Source organism: Montipora capricornis, chromosome 6 (genome assembly GCF_036669925.1).
Source record: "Montipora capricornis isolate CH-2021 chromosome 6, ASM3666992v2, whole genome shotgun sequence".
NCBI lineage: Eukaryota > Metazoa > Cnidaria > Anthozoa > Scleractinia > Acroporidae > Montipora > Montipora capricornis.
The window spans coordinates 51,073,985-51,088,984 of NC_090888.1; the positions used below are offsets into that span (position 1 = coordinate 51,073,985).

Consider the following 15,000-nt stretch of genomic DNA (forward strand, 5'->3'; position numbering starts at 1 on the left):
AATGGCATCGTCAAAAAGGACCAACGAGCAAGATCAGAAAGTACCATGTTGCAGTATAAACTGATACGTTGGTCGATTTTTAATGAAGATTTTCTCGATATTTCTATGAGGACCCACGATGCTTTACTGCGAGGTTACCCACTATAGTGAGCGTGTGAATATTAAGGCAAGCGCGGCTGCTTCTAAAATGTCCGTAGCCGAAAAGGGCCATTGTGTGCATTTGAAAACAATGAAAAGTGCTTTCCGTTTGCTGAAAAGCGCTCTGTTTCGTTGAGTTCAATTGAAAGTGCGTTGGCAAGGAGCATCACTTCAGTTGCCAAATAACATCTGCCTGAGACCGCTTCGAAAACATGTCTCACTGAGCAAATCGATCTTGCAAAGAAATTAATTAATGCAAAGTAGATATCCTAAAATGGGACTTTGAAATGTGCGTTATTACCTAACCGTAACCCTGTTAACGTCGAACGAAATATATTGCTAAAACCGTTAACGATATCAAAATTGTAGGCCTTGAATGCAAGAAATAATAATTTCATAAGTAGTGGATTCGCACAAGAATGGTCGCATGGGTATATTAATTTTTGTGTAGTTACCTGTGTTAGAATTCCTTAGCTATGGTTGATGTATAATTAATCTGTATCACTCTTATTGTCTGTGAATGGACAAGGAAAGGGGCACCCAACGTCAATTTTAGGAAAATCTTGTTCGGCAGACGATTTGAGATCTAGAATTTTCGGAATATTTGTTGTAAAATGTCTTGCTTGCCTGCCCCTTTCGAAAAGGTAAGGTTTGATCTCTATAGTTTCCGGATCACTAGACTTTTCGCTCAGAAATCCGAACAGATGAAAAATTTTTAGGGCATAAAAATATGCCTATATCTACCGTTTAAATACTAAAATACTTTTAACAATGCTATGTTTAAGTGGTTTTGAACTAAATTCCCGTTGGGTGCCCCTGGCAAGGAGTTACTCCGCCGGCATTATATTCGAGGTCACTTGTCTCTAGAAACACAAGAGACTATGTTTCTTAGTAAGGTTTTTTTCTTAAAGGTTTTCCTTCTAAATATTCAGGATAGGTGAGACAACTTTTAAAGTCAGTTCGGGCAAACTTTATCGGTCGCAGACAACGTATTAACGGGTCAAAAAATCGTCAGGCATTGTAAACACCAGAAATACTTAAACAGTCGGACATTAATGCTTAATGTACTCCTTATATGAAAATCCCCGTATCCGTTTTTCATTTGTAAAACACCAAATAAATTGAGACTGACACAGAATAATGATTTTATCTGCGAAGGTGGAGATAATACAAACGTGATTTATCTTCACCTTACATCGATACATCGCCGGCCACCTTCTCCTGAGTCAATTCTGTTCCATCGAGACCAGACGTCACTTTGGCAATATATCACTGATATAATCTAGAGCTTCTTTAATTAGGGTATTACAGATTGTTGCAATACTCATGACAGGAAGAGGTGAGAACGCAACTTTTTTTCGTTTTGTTAATGGACGATATTTATACTTAATCTCAAAAAGCAATTACTTTTGTGTATTATGAATTCATGAATTCTGTGCTTACCACGAGTTGCCATGGGTTTGGAAGCAGATGTGATTCGTCTGACCAGCACACATAACTGTGATCCGCTTTCATTTGAGGAGGTTTTGTATCCTGCTGCACTGTTTTCCCCAAACCGTTTTATTGGAACCTCCCTATTGTGTTTTAGAATGGCTCTTAAAGCAGTTGATATTTTCGAAGGTACCTTTCTTGCGGTAATATTATAGTCACAATGGTGGGAAACGGAATTGTGAGCGTGATTCTCGTGAAGCATCGAAGCTTCCTCCTTAAAAATCGGCCAACGTATCAATTTATTCTGAACATGGTAATTTCCGATCTCGTCGTTGGTCTTTTGACGATGCCATTTGAACTTATCAATGTTCTTCCCAATGAATGGATCTTTGGACGAACGGCATGCAAGATAAATAGAGTTCATCGAAATTGCCGTCTTGGTAACCGCTGTCTTCACTCATGCTTTATTCGCATTCTATCGATATAGCAGCTTGGCTCATCCCTACTTGACTAAGATAGAGACAAGAGTGGTAAGAAAAAAATGCTCATCTTGTCGTGGATTTACCAGCCTTTGTCTCAACTCCCTACCTGTACATGTTCGAGATATCACTTACAGATTCCAATGTGATTTGCACTCCGAATACGATTCCAATTAAGTGGTTGGATAAACTGTACGAGGCCGTCGAGTTTTCCCTCGTCCTGTTGATACCCTTTCTGATCTTGTGTTGGTGTTATTTTCACGTAGCTCGGATAAATGCGGCGGGGAAATGGCTCCGTATCGGATGCTTGTGATGTAACTCGGCTTTCCGTCATTTCAAAGAGCAAAAGACGAGTGACACGGACGGCTGGCTTAGTTGCAATAACTTTCACTGTGTGCTGGCTTCCAACCTTCATTGTGTTATGCTTTTCGTATCGTGGCAGGTACGGACCATGTCCATCGTGGGCACTTTTTGAGCGAAATTGCTTTGTTTGGAACTTTTATCAATGAGGCTATTAATCCCATCATCTACTGCTCGTTCGACGGAATATAAAAGGAAAAGTTCGCCTACGTGCAATGTGCAAGCTTGATGAAAACACTGTTGTGTCAATGGACGGAGCTGATCAAGTAAATCGCCGCAACAGTGCAACGGAGGATGCGGGTACTCAAATGAGTGTCAGAACCGATGAATACAACAGGAAATCCTAAACTAACACATTATCGTTGAACATCATCAATCTTTGTCGTCGTCGTAGACGCCGTCGTCAACATCCCAAACAAGATGATGATCAGAGTAAATCACGCGACAGAAATATTTTGGTTGAATCGGTTGATCTCTCTCATGATTGTACCCCCGTTAACCTGATGAAGCTAAGTGGTTTAACGGCCGTTTAATATTCGATAGCGTGCTTCTTATTACGTTCTTAGGTCTACCCAAGTCAAAGATTTTTCTCTTTCCTTGGGAGTGATGCAAAAGGAAGTTCCTGATGCTGTTGATTAGGAAAGGTTCTTCATCCATCACATTTACAGTATCCTAAGGCTTCACTTGATTTCTGTTGTTTACATACGTGTATACATTCACGATACGAAGAACAACACTCATTCACACTTAAGCCTTGAATTTTTCTTTAAATTTTTAAAACTTTGTTCCAAAAAAAAAAAAAACGACAGGTACAACACTAAACCTTATCCGGAGACCGTGGAGTAAAGAACTGAAGGCAGACTTCAACGTCGAGTTTCAGCCTGACAGTGCCAAGCCTGCCCTTCTCACTCCTTTCATGAAATGGGGCTCGACTAATTCCAAGCGACATTCAAATTTTTGTGTACATTGCACAGAATAAGAGAGAAAAAGATCTTCCGCTTCCACCCAAAATGAGATAATGTACGATGATTGCCAATTCGCTTATTTTAAAAAAATCTTCATCCCTTGTGTTGACACGTACATGCATTTTAGTCATTTTATGAATGTTTTCTTTGTACATGTGAATTTGACAATGAGACAACATCAAATATTAAAGAGTCCCAGGCTTTTAGTTTCTTACTGCAGTTCCCAAGTAAAATCCACTTTCAGCTGCAAGTGTTTTAACTTAACGTTCTCACCATGCATTCGCATTCTCTCTCATGGCGAGTTAATGTTTAACACCTGAAAAAACGCGTGGTCGAAAAAATAATGGCAGGATTTAGGGTTACCACAAGAAGGAAAAAAGTAAGCCGTCAAGTCGTGTTTTGGGGTGAATGTATTAAAAGTAATGCTAGTATTCACACGACAATTTCGCCTTTTAAGTTCGTGATTAAAAAAAAAAAGGAAGAACTACTTTGGAATGCTTTAGAAAAAAAGGCTTAATTAATCATCAAATAAGACTAACAACAATTGCGCGTACTTTTTTGTTCGCTTCCTCATCTCTTTTGCAACAAGAATAAGTTCACCTGCAGAAGATGCCAAGTACGTTGTCCCCGACCAAAGCTCTCCCGTTTTCTTATAGTTCACAAATTATTCTCGGGTTCTTGTGGATTTTCGTTTTTGCAAAAAGCTAATTAAAGTTGTAATCGTTGTACCCACGAAGGCAGACTTGGGGGTTTAGAAAAGACAGCGCAACTTTTGAACATTAAGCTCAAGGCCTGTTTCCGTTCAGACTCTGACTTTATTATTGGCGATAAGACTTTGAAGCGCAGCTTTTTGAAAAAAACGTCTGCTCCGGCAAACTCGAGTAAGATCTTACAATCATTATTTAGGTTAGTCAATTCCCTGAAGGCAAAGTTGCGACAACTATTTGTTTACTTGGCCAATTTGACCTGGGTTCAAAAATGACAGCAGGAAATTACAGCTCTTACATTTACAATTAAGACAGGTCCGGCGGGGTCCTTTCATCAAATCCCTTCGTCCAGCAAAAATCGGTAGCCCACAGGGTGCAGACGAAGCAGAAAGAAATGTAATGGCGTTCAGTTGATTTTCTTAAATTTTCTAAAAAAACAGATATTTCAAGCTGTGGTTTGCAATTAGTGTTATTCAGATCTGTTACCCGACCAACTATTGATAAAACTGCAGCTGTCATAGTACGAATTCAAGAGATTGAAAGGCACTCCAGTCTCATTATCGCTTCACTTGGCACGTAATGCAAATTTTCGGATGGATACGATGAAAACTACTCAGGAGTCAATGTTTAATTTATGACCATTGAAACTTCCAGATCTCAATACGAATATGAGGTGTTCTCATTTCTTCCGTAATAGAGCGCCATGTACCAATTTCAGAAGCTTGTCTTTGCCTCCTATTTGGGCTCTGATCAATAAAATTTACTTTAACACCAGACGATCTATCTTCTCAATGGGGATCCTTCTTAGGGGTGAAAGGGTTTTTATTTAAGACTGTTTTAATCATCAGCGCTGGGGAAAACTATGACCCGTTTAATTTTTATAAGGTTTTCTTTCATGTTTCAGTTGAGTTGAGCGAACGTGTTTCACGTGAGTAAAAAAAAAAATTCAATCAATCGCCCTCGGACAATAAGAGTCGAATTTTTTTTTTAAAAAGATATTTGCAAATTATAGCTTCCTTTTGAATCTCAACAGGTTTTTACATTCCCTATTTTTACCTTCGGCAGGACAGAAAGCATTTTCAGTTAGTTTGCAGGGGTTTGACATCATTTTGGCAGCACTTCCGATCATTTTTGTTTGAGCCGTAAATCAAACATAATCATTTCGAGGAGAGTAAGGACGATTTCTCAAGTTGGAGGAACAATTTTACAAGGCAAATGAGAGAGTAGTAAGTTTTCAATTGCAGTCATATCCGTTTATGCTGACAAAATGTGAAAGCAGTGTCAAAAAAGTAATCAAAAGGTTTATTTTTCCGATCGCAACGACTAAAATTTGCAGTTACCCAAACGAAAGTGCCCAAGTATTAAGGAAATGGACTAAAACTGTAGTGTGTGAAAGCTACACGCGGAGTGTAAACTCAAATAACTACATAATAGACAACATGGCAAACGCAATTTCAGCTGCAGAAATAGTTGTGCCCAGGTAAACAACTTCATGAAGCATGAGGTGAAACCTGTCGGGGTTCAACTTCAGTCTGCATTCCTGAAATCGCTGTAGAACACGGTGAAGCTTCTCCAGGTGGGTGTCGTCTGTTTCCCCAGAGATACACATTTCGACTATAAGAACACAGCAAACGTGGTCGTGACCAACACTCAGGGTCTTTAAATAACTGAGGAGAGAGTGCTGCCTTTGTAATTACATCTGCAAATGGTTAGACTCTCTAGTCTTCTCGGATAAGGACGATAACTTGGCGGAGGTCACGTCTAACAGCCCTTCAATGTTCATAATCCTGTGAGACGTAAAAGAACCCGCACACCTGTCGCAAAGAGTAGGACATGTAGTTCCCGGTGTTGTGGTCTGTATTCTGTGGTGTATCATGGTTGGGAGGGTAAATGCTCGGAGATATTAGCTACACCAAGCTACTCTAAAATCCGGGGGTAAATAAAGATGTATGATATGATGATATGGTATGAAAGATCCTTTACTCAACACATTTTAAATTGTGCGCTGGGAGAAAAATACTACACTACTAAGTTATGCGTTATATAAATACAAACCGTGATGGGTGTTGATAATGGTGTACTCTCTACTTTCTGCGGTAAGCTTCAGTTGGTGGTATGCTTGGGAAAGATCAATTTCCATAAAAATCTCTTTACTTTCAATGATAGCTGTAAGTGTGTAAAGCAGTGGGGAACTTGTAGAACTACCCGTCAAGATTTTACATTTTTCGTGTGAACCGTGACTGCATGTACATGAATTGAGAGTATCTCTCTCTCCTTCAGAAGGAGTCGCTTCTTGAGCTGGTGTGTTGTGCTGAAACCACCTTCCTTCGTTTTTTTTGTAAAACAAACTCTAGCTAAGTGACCATTTTTCTCACAGAACCTACAAGTAGAAATTTTGTGGCTGCATTACCTAGCCATTTGCTGCCGTTTATTTTCTTAGCGTGGAGCTGGTTTCATTTGAACAGCATGCGAGTTAGCATTTTGTAAAGATGTCTGGCGTCTGTTTGAGCTATCTTTAAGGCTTGTTCGAACGTAAGGTCCTTACAACCTCAACCCTAACCCCCAATGAATTGATCCCTCAAGGCTCTTTTCATGCATATATGTGCCAAAATTGCAGTCAAGGCCAAACTTTTTACGGAGGTTGTTTTCGTACTCATGCAGTAATGGTTTTGTTTTCACTTTTAACCGGGTACGATGAAAACGGTAGGTTTCTGCAACTTCAAGTACTTTGGGTTTAAATTTGCTATAGCTTTGTCAAAATGTCCGTAAGCTGATCATACGTTTTCTTAGAGGGTATTTTAAAAAATCTGGTAAACAAAGATCTGTGTACTGTGTACTTGCTTATCAATCAAGGAGATGCTAAGACGGCAACTTTTTTTCCTGTCCGCTTCGCACTTAGCAGCGTAGGAGGCATCTGCTGCTGCTCAGTTGACCGATGTTGTTTTGGTGGTGGACAAAATACTGACCCAGTTTATGGACTACCCCGATGAACTGCCCGAATAAACTACCACCCCCAAAAATGCTATTTCGAATGATTGCTATGGACAGAAACTTCTATTACATACTTACTTTGTACGTAGCTTGTTACTCTATCCGCCATTTTTAACAATTATACTCAATGAACATTGCTTGAAAAATTATTGACAGCCCTCCATTGACTCCGCTATGTGGTTTTAAGGCTTCCTTGCGTTTTACATTAGCCTTCAAATTTTCGGGTCTGACTAGCATGTCACTTGTATAGAATATTATTGGCGGTGTTTGAAAGATAGTTCAAAAGTAAACTGGCTGGTTTTGAATTCGGCTCCACTTTTGCATAACTATTTGTTGGAGATTTGTCACTCCAGTTTGAGAAAGAAGGCATAATTTTCTAGTCAGTTTTTCTGTTTTGTTTTTGCAAAGCCAGCTGCCTTCTGGACTAAGAGTGGTCGATCTCAGATAGCATTGTCTCCACTAGCCATTTAGGATAGCCGCTTGCTTCTTGTCTTATTTAAAGCTGGAAGTGGCCTCCTGCATGGAAGTCTGTTTGTATGGAGTCTTTTGACACTTGGTGGGTGACAGGAGGTGTAGTGTGTATATTAAAAGGTGTCAGTTGGCTTTTAATGCCGGGGTTTTGATGTCTCAATGATCCCTTGTTGAATATTTCTCCTCTTTAAAGAAGGACGGAATGCGTTAACTTGTTGTAATAATAGGTTAATTTCACATTTCCGTACGTCATCGACGGATATATACCGAAGGCAGAAAACGTCATCGACGTAACGTTTCCGTACTATCGCCTTTATTAGGGATAACCAAGTGCGGTGACCGGAAGTGATATTTTTAGGCAACCTCGTTCCCAGGGTCTCTCGAGCGAGGAGAGACCCTGGTAGGGTCTGGTCACGTGCTTCCGTGACAATTGAAAACACTAGGGAGGAGTCTCTCTAAACAAGGAATTTGTCGCGTTTGTCGCGTTTGTGGCCTTAATTCATGGGGTTGTAAAGTTCCTCCAAAGAAAGCCTCGGCTAAGGCGAGCAATTCTTCAGTGGCCTTCTTGAACAGATTTTTACAATGTAAAACGTCTTTGACTGAGCCGCACAATCTACAGCAACTTATAACAGACGATGTATATGTTTTCTTCGACTTTTGCAAACTATTATCGCTGGACATAGCCGCAGAAGAACATATGTTCACATACCGCAGCACGTGAAACTTGGTTTGTTTTGGTGACAACACATTCCGCACTCCAGTAGTCTCAGTATAGACAAAATTCTTACTAAGCCGCCCCTCCCTTCATTGGATAAATTTTCATCTCCCAGATTCTGGGAGACACGTGACCAGACCCTACCAGGGTCTCTCCTCGCTCGCCCCAGGCGTTAAGATGAGAGACCCTGGGAACGAGGTTGGATTTTAGGCGCACGGAATGGAGACGGCAAAATGATGTATAAATGTTCCTGATATTTGCAAAGCCTAACCAAGGGTCTCTAAATCGTACTTTTTAACGCGGCGAAACTTCGCCAAACATTCAGCATCTTCCATTTCATCAAGGTGAAACTCGCCATACGAAGATTGCTAGTTGGAAATAAATTTAGAACCGGGCGAAAGAAGGAGGGAGCAAATCCCTTATGATTTATCTAAAAGATGGCAGGAAGAACACGAACCGGCTGAACTAGAAAATTCTATTCTAGAAATTCTACGCCGAGGTGAAAATCAAAAGCTAGTGGCCAAGATTATGAGCCAGACAGCCTAAGAGTCATGATTGCTGCCCTCGACAGGCACTTGAAAGAAAAACAATATTCATTGTCAACCGTAAAAGACCGTGAATTCTACTCGTCGAAGCAGGTCTTGAAGGGAAAAGCGAAATTACTGCTACAAGCTTGCCGGTCGATATGGAAGGAGGTCAGCGGTGAGCGTCTGACAAGATGATTGGACGTTTGTTTTTGAGCTCTGTCATCTTTGCGCAAAAAACTTGTAGCCTGAACGCAATCTTTATCTTAAACATTTTGGTATAGTTTTTCCAAGTATGGCTGCCGCACTACGTAAAGAAAATCAAGAGCTAAAGCAACAGATTCAAACACTTTCAGTGGAGTTGGAGAATTTGAAAAGTCTGATCACGCATCAGCGAGCTGCAGAATCTCATGAAACCCGAGTCACTTCTCTCGATGCAGAGACAAAGTCGAACCTAAAATTTTACAGTAAAGAGTATGACGACCTTAGCAAGTTCCGACGCCAAGCCCAAAGTGAGATTCAGCGTCTCAGTACGCGACTAACCGAGATAAGCTCCAAAGTGGACGCTGTCTGTAAAGCCGTGGGCGACGAGCTTCAGGATTGTAGCTACCATTTCAATGTGAAAATATTAATGTCCCAGAAATTAAACAGCAGGAAACGGCGAGGGAAAAGAGCGATCTTTGTGTTGCTCTTTTTAATGGCATGGGAGCAGTGGTATCGCTGCAGGACTTGGATGTGGCTCACCGAGTACCCAGGAGAAATCAAGATTGCGGACCAAAATCAATGATTTGCAAGTTTATTAGACGCCTGGCAACATTTGAGGTGATGAATCGCCGGCGAGACGCATGTAAAGTTGACCCTAACGGACTTGGCTTCTCTGAGGATGTCTCCCTGGGTGCAGTACGAATTTTTGATCACTTGAGTCCCCGACTTCAGCAGGTACTCTATGAAGCCAAGAAGTTCAAGGATCGAAACAATTATCAGTATTGTTGGGCGAAGGACTCTGTTGTTTATCTGAGGAGAGATAGCGAGTCACGGCCGATCAAGATCAAAGACCTTGGTTAACTCAGTCCAAAGACTAGCAGGAGACTTCCGTACTGCAGATTAAATTGCCACTGAGCTGAGTTACTGTCTTATTCTTTCATTTTGTTTAATCTTTTTTTATTTCATTTTTTTATAATGAAGCGTGATAATAGCTTTAACATATCCAAGTCACTTTTGCGCGAATTACCTTACTATAGTGTCAATCTTCTTTCTGCTCATGGTCAATTTAACAATACTTTAGGCGACCATCTGCCTACCAAGAAATATCTTGAAAGCCTGATTAGTGTTCATGATCTAGATTTGTTTACGTTAAACACAAATTCAGATATTAACGTACCCTGACATAAACCTCTCTGGTCAAAGAATATATAGTCGTTATTATTCCCCTCATAGCTTTAATAAATTGAAATCATCATTTTTAAAATCCAACCAAAATTCAGCCTTCTCGCTTCTTCATAACAATATTAGAAGTTTAAAGCGTAATCTTGACGATTTTCAGACGCATGTACTTCATGAGCTCGGTTACAGATTTAGTGTTATGGGAATGACTGAAACAAGAATTTCAAATGCCAATTCCCTTGACTATAATGCTAGTATCCCGGGATACAAATTTGAATATTGCCCAACACCTTTAGCTGCTGGGGGCGTTGGGATGTATATTGATGAAGATCTTAATTATACAGTAATAGAAAAGGCATCCGAAGGCGCTTTCCAGGCTTTGTGGATTGAAATTCAGTTCCCGAGAGTGCCGGAGAATATTTGATGTGTTAATTCTTCTTCCAGCGCTCTATTTTCCCGGGAAAAATTTCTTAAATTAATTTATAAACAGAAATGAAAGATTGTCGCCACATTGCCGTCCATCTGTTTGCAGCTTAATTAACTTTATTTTATTCCCATGATCAATTAAGGGCCGGCTCTCTAAAATGTGACGAGACTGATTGTAGAAAACTGACGAGCGTCGACATCTTATTTATTAAAAGTGCATAATATGTTATGATTGTATTTGTATTTTCTTAGTTTAGCGAATGGTTTAAAATTTATGCATTAACAACATAGAAAGCAAGTGAAACAATGTTGATTAAAGTCAGTATTTACAAATAAATAGGCACGCATTGCGTACGTGTGGTAGTGCAGTAACACAGCGCTTTACTCCATATTGTCAACTGAGCTGCGTTTTGTCTTCCAGGAGATTCAAGTTGTCTTTGCGTAATTTTTTTATGTTTGAGGCGAATGGCTGGCCCTCCGGTAGGGTGAGTGCGATGGCCATCATGAGACATAACGAATAATCTGTCAAAGAGAACGGTTCACCTTAAACGGGGGTGCACCAGCACGTCAAACATCACTTTATAATTGTAATTATAATGCCATGGTAGATGTCTTAGGTAAATAGCCCCCAGAGAAGACATGTGGTTACTAGCAAAATACTAAACCCAGAAAGATTGAACAAAATTAAAGGGAATCGAGAAACATTGTCTTCGAGGCTGACATGTTGATCATTTTCAAGTTCCCTTACAGCTTTTTTTTCACCACAAGTTTAAGTGTGCACTGTGAGCATCTGACAGTTTTATTAGCTTTTATTTTATTTATCCAAACCAAATTACCTTCAAATAATGTCTGATTGTTAACCTGGGGCCCGAAAAACCCTTTGTGAAACTGTCAACCACTTGTTTTGGGAAGCCAATCTTTTAACATGTTTTCAAGGTAACTAAAAGCAAAATGACTGTAAAAATTGACGACTTAAATCCTCTCCGTTCTTTAGATACAGAGGGAATTGTGATACCTGAAAATGGCCCGTAAAGTTTCGGGTATCACGAAGCATGGCTAAGGCTAACCAGCGTTAAATACCATGGAAACCTACAGGTTTTGATGCCTCTTAATTAACCCACGGGTAGCGCTAACCAGGTTTCGAGTAACCAGCCCCTGTTTGCAATGTGAACTGTGACTTTCGTTATTTGAGGGGTTGTTTGTATGTGAAGTTCTCATACGGTTTCACCGGTACTAGCTAGTTTCATTCGGTAATCAGCAGATGTTACTAGTACGACTTTCGATAAATTCCCGGTCCAAGTTCGTCCCTACCAGTAGACTAAAGTCAAACCGGTTGGAATTCATTCCGGCAATTGTACAGGATCGAAATCCTCTAATATATAAACGCAAGTAACGTATGTATTCGTTATTCTAAACAAATACCTATATAATTACCTGTTATAATTTCCAACCGAGTTCAAGGGCCTACTTCTGAGTCAAAGCATGTTTCTTTTCAGTTTCGCAAAAAAGCTAAGCATTGTGATTAAAAGAGAAAAAAGCAAGAAGTTGTAACTTAAAGCAGGATACGAGAAAAAGAGGTTAGTGAGACATTCTTTAAATATTAAAATGTAATTTGGAATTAAATCGTGCAGGAAAGCGCATGCAAAATATTAAGAGATACCACTGAAATCGAGTGAGTTATAACATTGGACGATATGAGAGAATAAATTAGGTAAGAATTGGTACCGAACAGCGCAATAGTATTACAGAAACGCTATGGAAGAAGCTGACGCACTCAAAATGGAGTTCCAAAGGAGATCATCTCTTTGATCTAGAAACACAGCAAAACTTCCTTCTAAGCCCCTCTACTTATTCCTGGTCGCGCGAACTGGATCATGAGGGCTCGCCACCCCGAACACCATCGAGGAAAGAATAAAGTATTCAATTGACTCAGTCCGTTGACCCTGTTGCATTACGGACCACACTGAAATATGCGATCGACGACGGCTGTCTCTTGTCATATAGTTCCAGCTAATATGCAAACAAGACCGCCAAGACAGAATCTTACACTACCCTCTTGGTGGTTTAGGCTACATGGATTAAGAAGACTAAGCTGCTGAAAATCAGTCCTATCTTTTGTGAAAATTCCTGTCACAATCGGAAACACAGAGAATAGCGAAAAACAGACATTGCAGATGATCCAGATATTCTTTAACATTTCATTTTAATTAAAAGCAATTTCAACCTCCGCATGATCCCAAAAAGGGAAATAAAAAAGATGTGATGTGGAAGATAAGATAAGATAAACGGAGCCGGTTGAAATTACAAACCTAAACGGGTCAAAGAGACTGGATTAGCCACGTCCTGAAAAAACCAGCATTGAACACTACTTGCCACACCCTTACATGGAATCCCCAGGGAAAGCATAGGTGAAGACGGCCCAGTCAGCTGGAGGTAGGATACAGAAGCTTAGCTAGGAAGACGTAGAGAAGAAAGATTGAAATCAAGTCTGATGAAAAAGCGTCCTTGACGGCCTCCACTCCACATAGAACTAAGTATCTCAGCAAGAAACGTGTGCAAAGTAAGGATACTTTTGTAAGCAACAACCTGCAAGTATCAAGACGTCGACATGAGTTTGCTACTCGGATAATAAGCAACAGACGTAGCTCAGTAGATCCCCGTCTCATTCCACAGACATCTGTTTCGAATTTCCTCTGATCTGTGTAGCTGTAGCTTTGAATACCCGTGAAACGGATAATTTACGGATGAGGGGGGTAAGAGGTGCGCACCACGGGCCAAAAATTTATCAGTGTCTCTACTTCGAATTCCTTGGCACCGTGTTACTCTTGTAAAATAAGGACCTTTACCTTTACAATATAGTTTGTTCTCTGTCTTTCCAATCGAGGGTGCGATTCTACTGTGAGACTGCGACGAATGATGGATCATGGAGAACTTCCACTCTGAAGGTTTAAAGGTGTTTTTTTCCACCCGCCAACCGTAAGTTAGAGCCCCGACCGTTAACGTGTAAAAAATCCCAATTCCGTGATACTACAGGGCGATCGAAGGTTATGCCATGTTGATGAGGCCTGATGATGTCGTAACAGCTGTCACTGCCGGAATTATTTTATGGCTGCAAGCATAAGCTTTTTGATCAGTACATTTTGCCAGAAAAAGTTGCATAATATGAATCATCATGCAAAAGTTTACATTTTTTTATAATATGCTAATATCATGATTTATCACAAAATGCAGTAATCTTGCAGCATTCAGGTAAAATACCTCTAAACAAGTTAATGGTAAGGAACTGTCTCCATTTGTTGTTGTTTTTAACACAGTGACTGTTTAGAGCAAGAAATTCTCATTGCGCATGCTTCTACGCTTTAAAGAAGCCAAGCTAGCAAACGTAATGTTGAGTTCTGTGGGAACCTAGCTTTCCAACCGTACAGTCATGAGGCAAAAACGGAAGAATGCCAACAAAATGATAATCTGTTTTGTTTCACCACGTTTATGTGTAACAACGATCTCCCCTAGGAGAATTGACTGCGTAATCAATAAATGACCTATTTTGCTCCAAAAAAGCAAAATACAAATGCAAAATTACTTCAGTAGTGCTCCTTTTGGCAAAAATAAAATAAAAAAACAAAGAAAATGATGCTCGTAGTAATGAATTGGCTTAAAAACGGTGCTAGCACAATCTATCAAAGCCTAAGATGTGCTTAGGAGAGGGAAACAGGAATGGTGAGAGCATTTGCCTCCTCGACCAGTGTGACCAGGCGATTCCCGTATTTGGCGTCACATGCGTGGGTTTAGTTTGTTGCTTCTGTACTGTGCTCCGAAAGGTTCTTTTCTGGGTACTCCGATTTTCTTTTGTCATAAAAAACCAACATTTAATTTGATTTAAATATACGGTGTCCCCTGATAATGCCTTAGTGCTAGAAGACTTAGCACTTCAATAGTAAGCATACGTAAGTAGGTAGTTGGGTTTCGTTTTGTTTAAGGTAACTTTAACGAACCCAATATCCTTTTAAACGTCAATAGTTTTACAAGAGAAAATTACTGAGAGGTATTTTCCCTAAAGTCACGGTTTTAGATCACTTACGTATACAAGTTTCAGCAATCCCACGAGGTTAGGCAAATAGGCAATCAAATAGGGATATCATCACGCGCGGAGAAAAAAGGCAACCCACGCATTGCGCGAAACAACAATGGCGGAGGAAGCAATCGTTGATACGGTCTTTGTCGATGAAGTGTCAGTCTGTCATCAAAGTCTGTGGCAAGTGGGCAAAGAAAACGATCCGTGTCACCTGGTATTGCTCGAAATAACCATGGGAAACAATATTTGATGTTAAAACCGGTTCCAACCAAAGAAATGGAATTGTTAGGTTTGTGAATATGCAGCTAGCCCCAGGCCTTATTTCTTGTCTTCTTTAG

General features: G+C 40.2%; 1 protein-coding gene and 1 pseudogene across 1 annotated transcript; both read left to right on the top strand.

The window, feature by feature from the left end:
* The first annotated feature begins 1,727 nt into the window (after nt 1–1,727).
* On the top strand, nt 1,728–2,600 carry LOC138054088 (galanin receptor 2a-like; annotated as a pseudogene).
* Nucleotides 2,601–9,076: 6,476 nt separating this feature from the next.
* Nucleotides 9,077–9,846, top strand: LOC138054089 (uncharacterized). Its single transcript, XM_068900594.1, has 2 exons — nt 9,077–9,293; nt 9,422–9,846. Exons 1-2 carry the CDS (start codon nt 9,077–9,079, stop codon nt 9,844–9,846), a joined length of 642 nt encoding a protein of 213 aa, XP_068756695.1.
* Nucleotides 9,847–15,000: the final 5,154 nt, after the last annotated feature.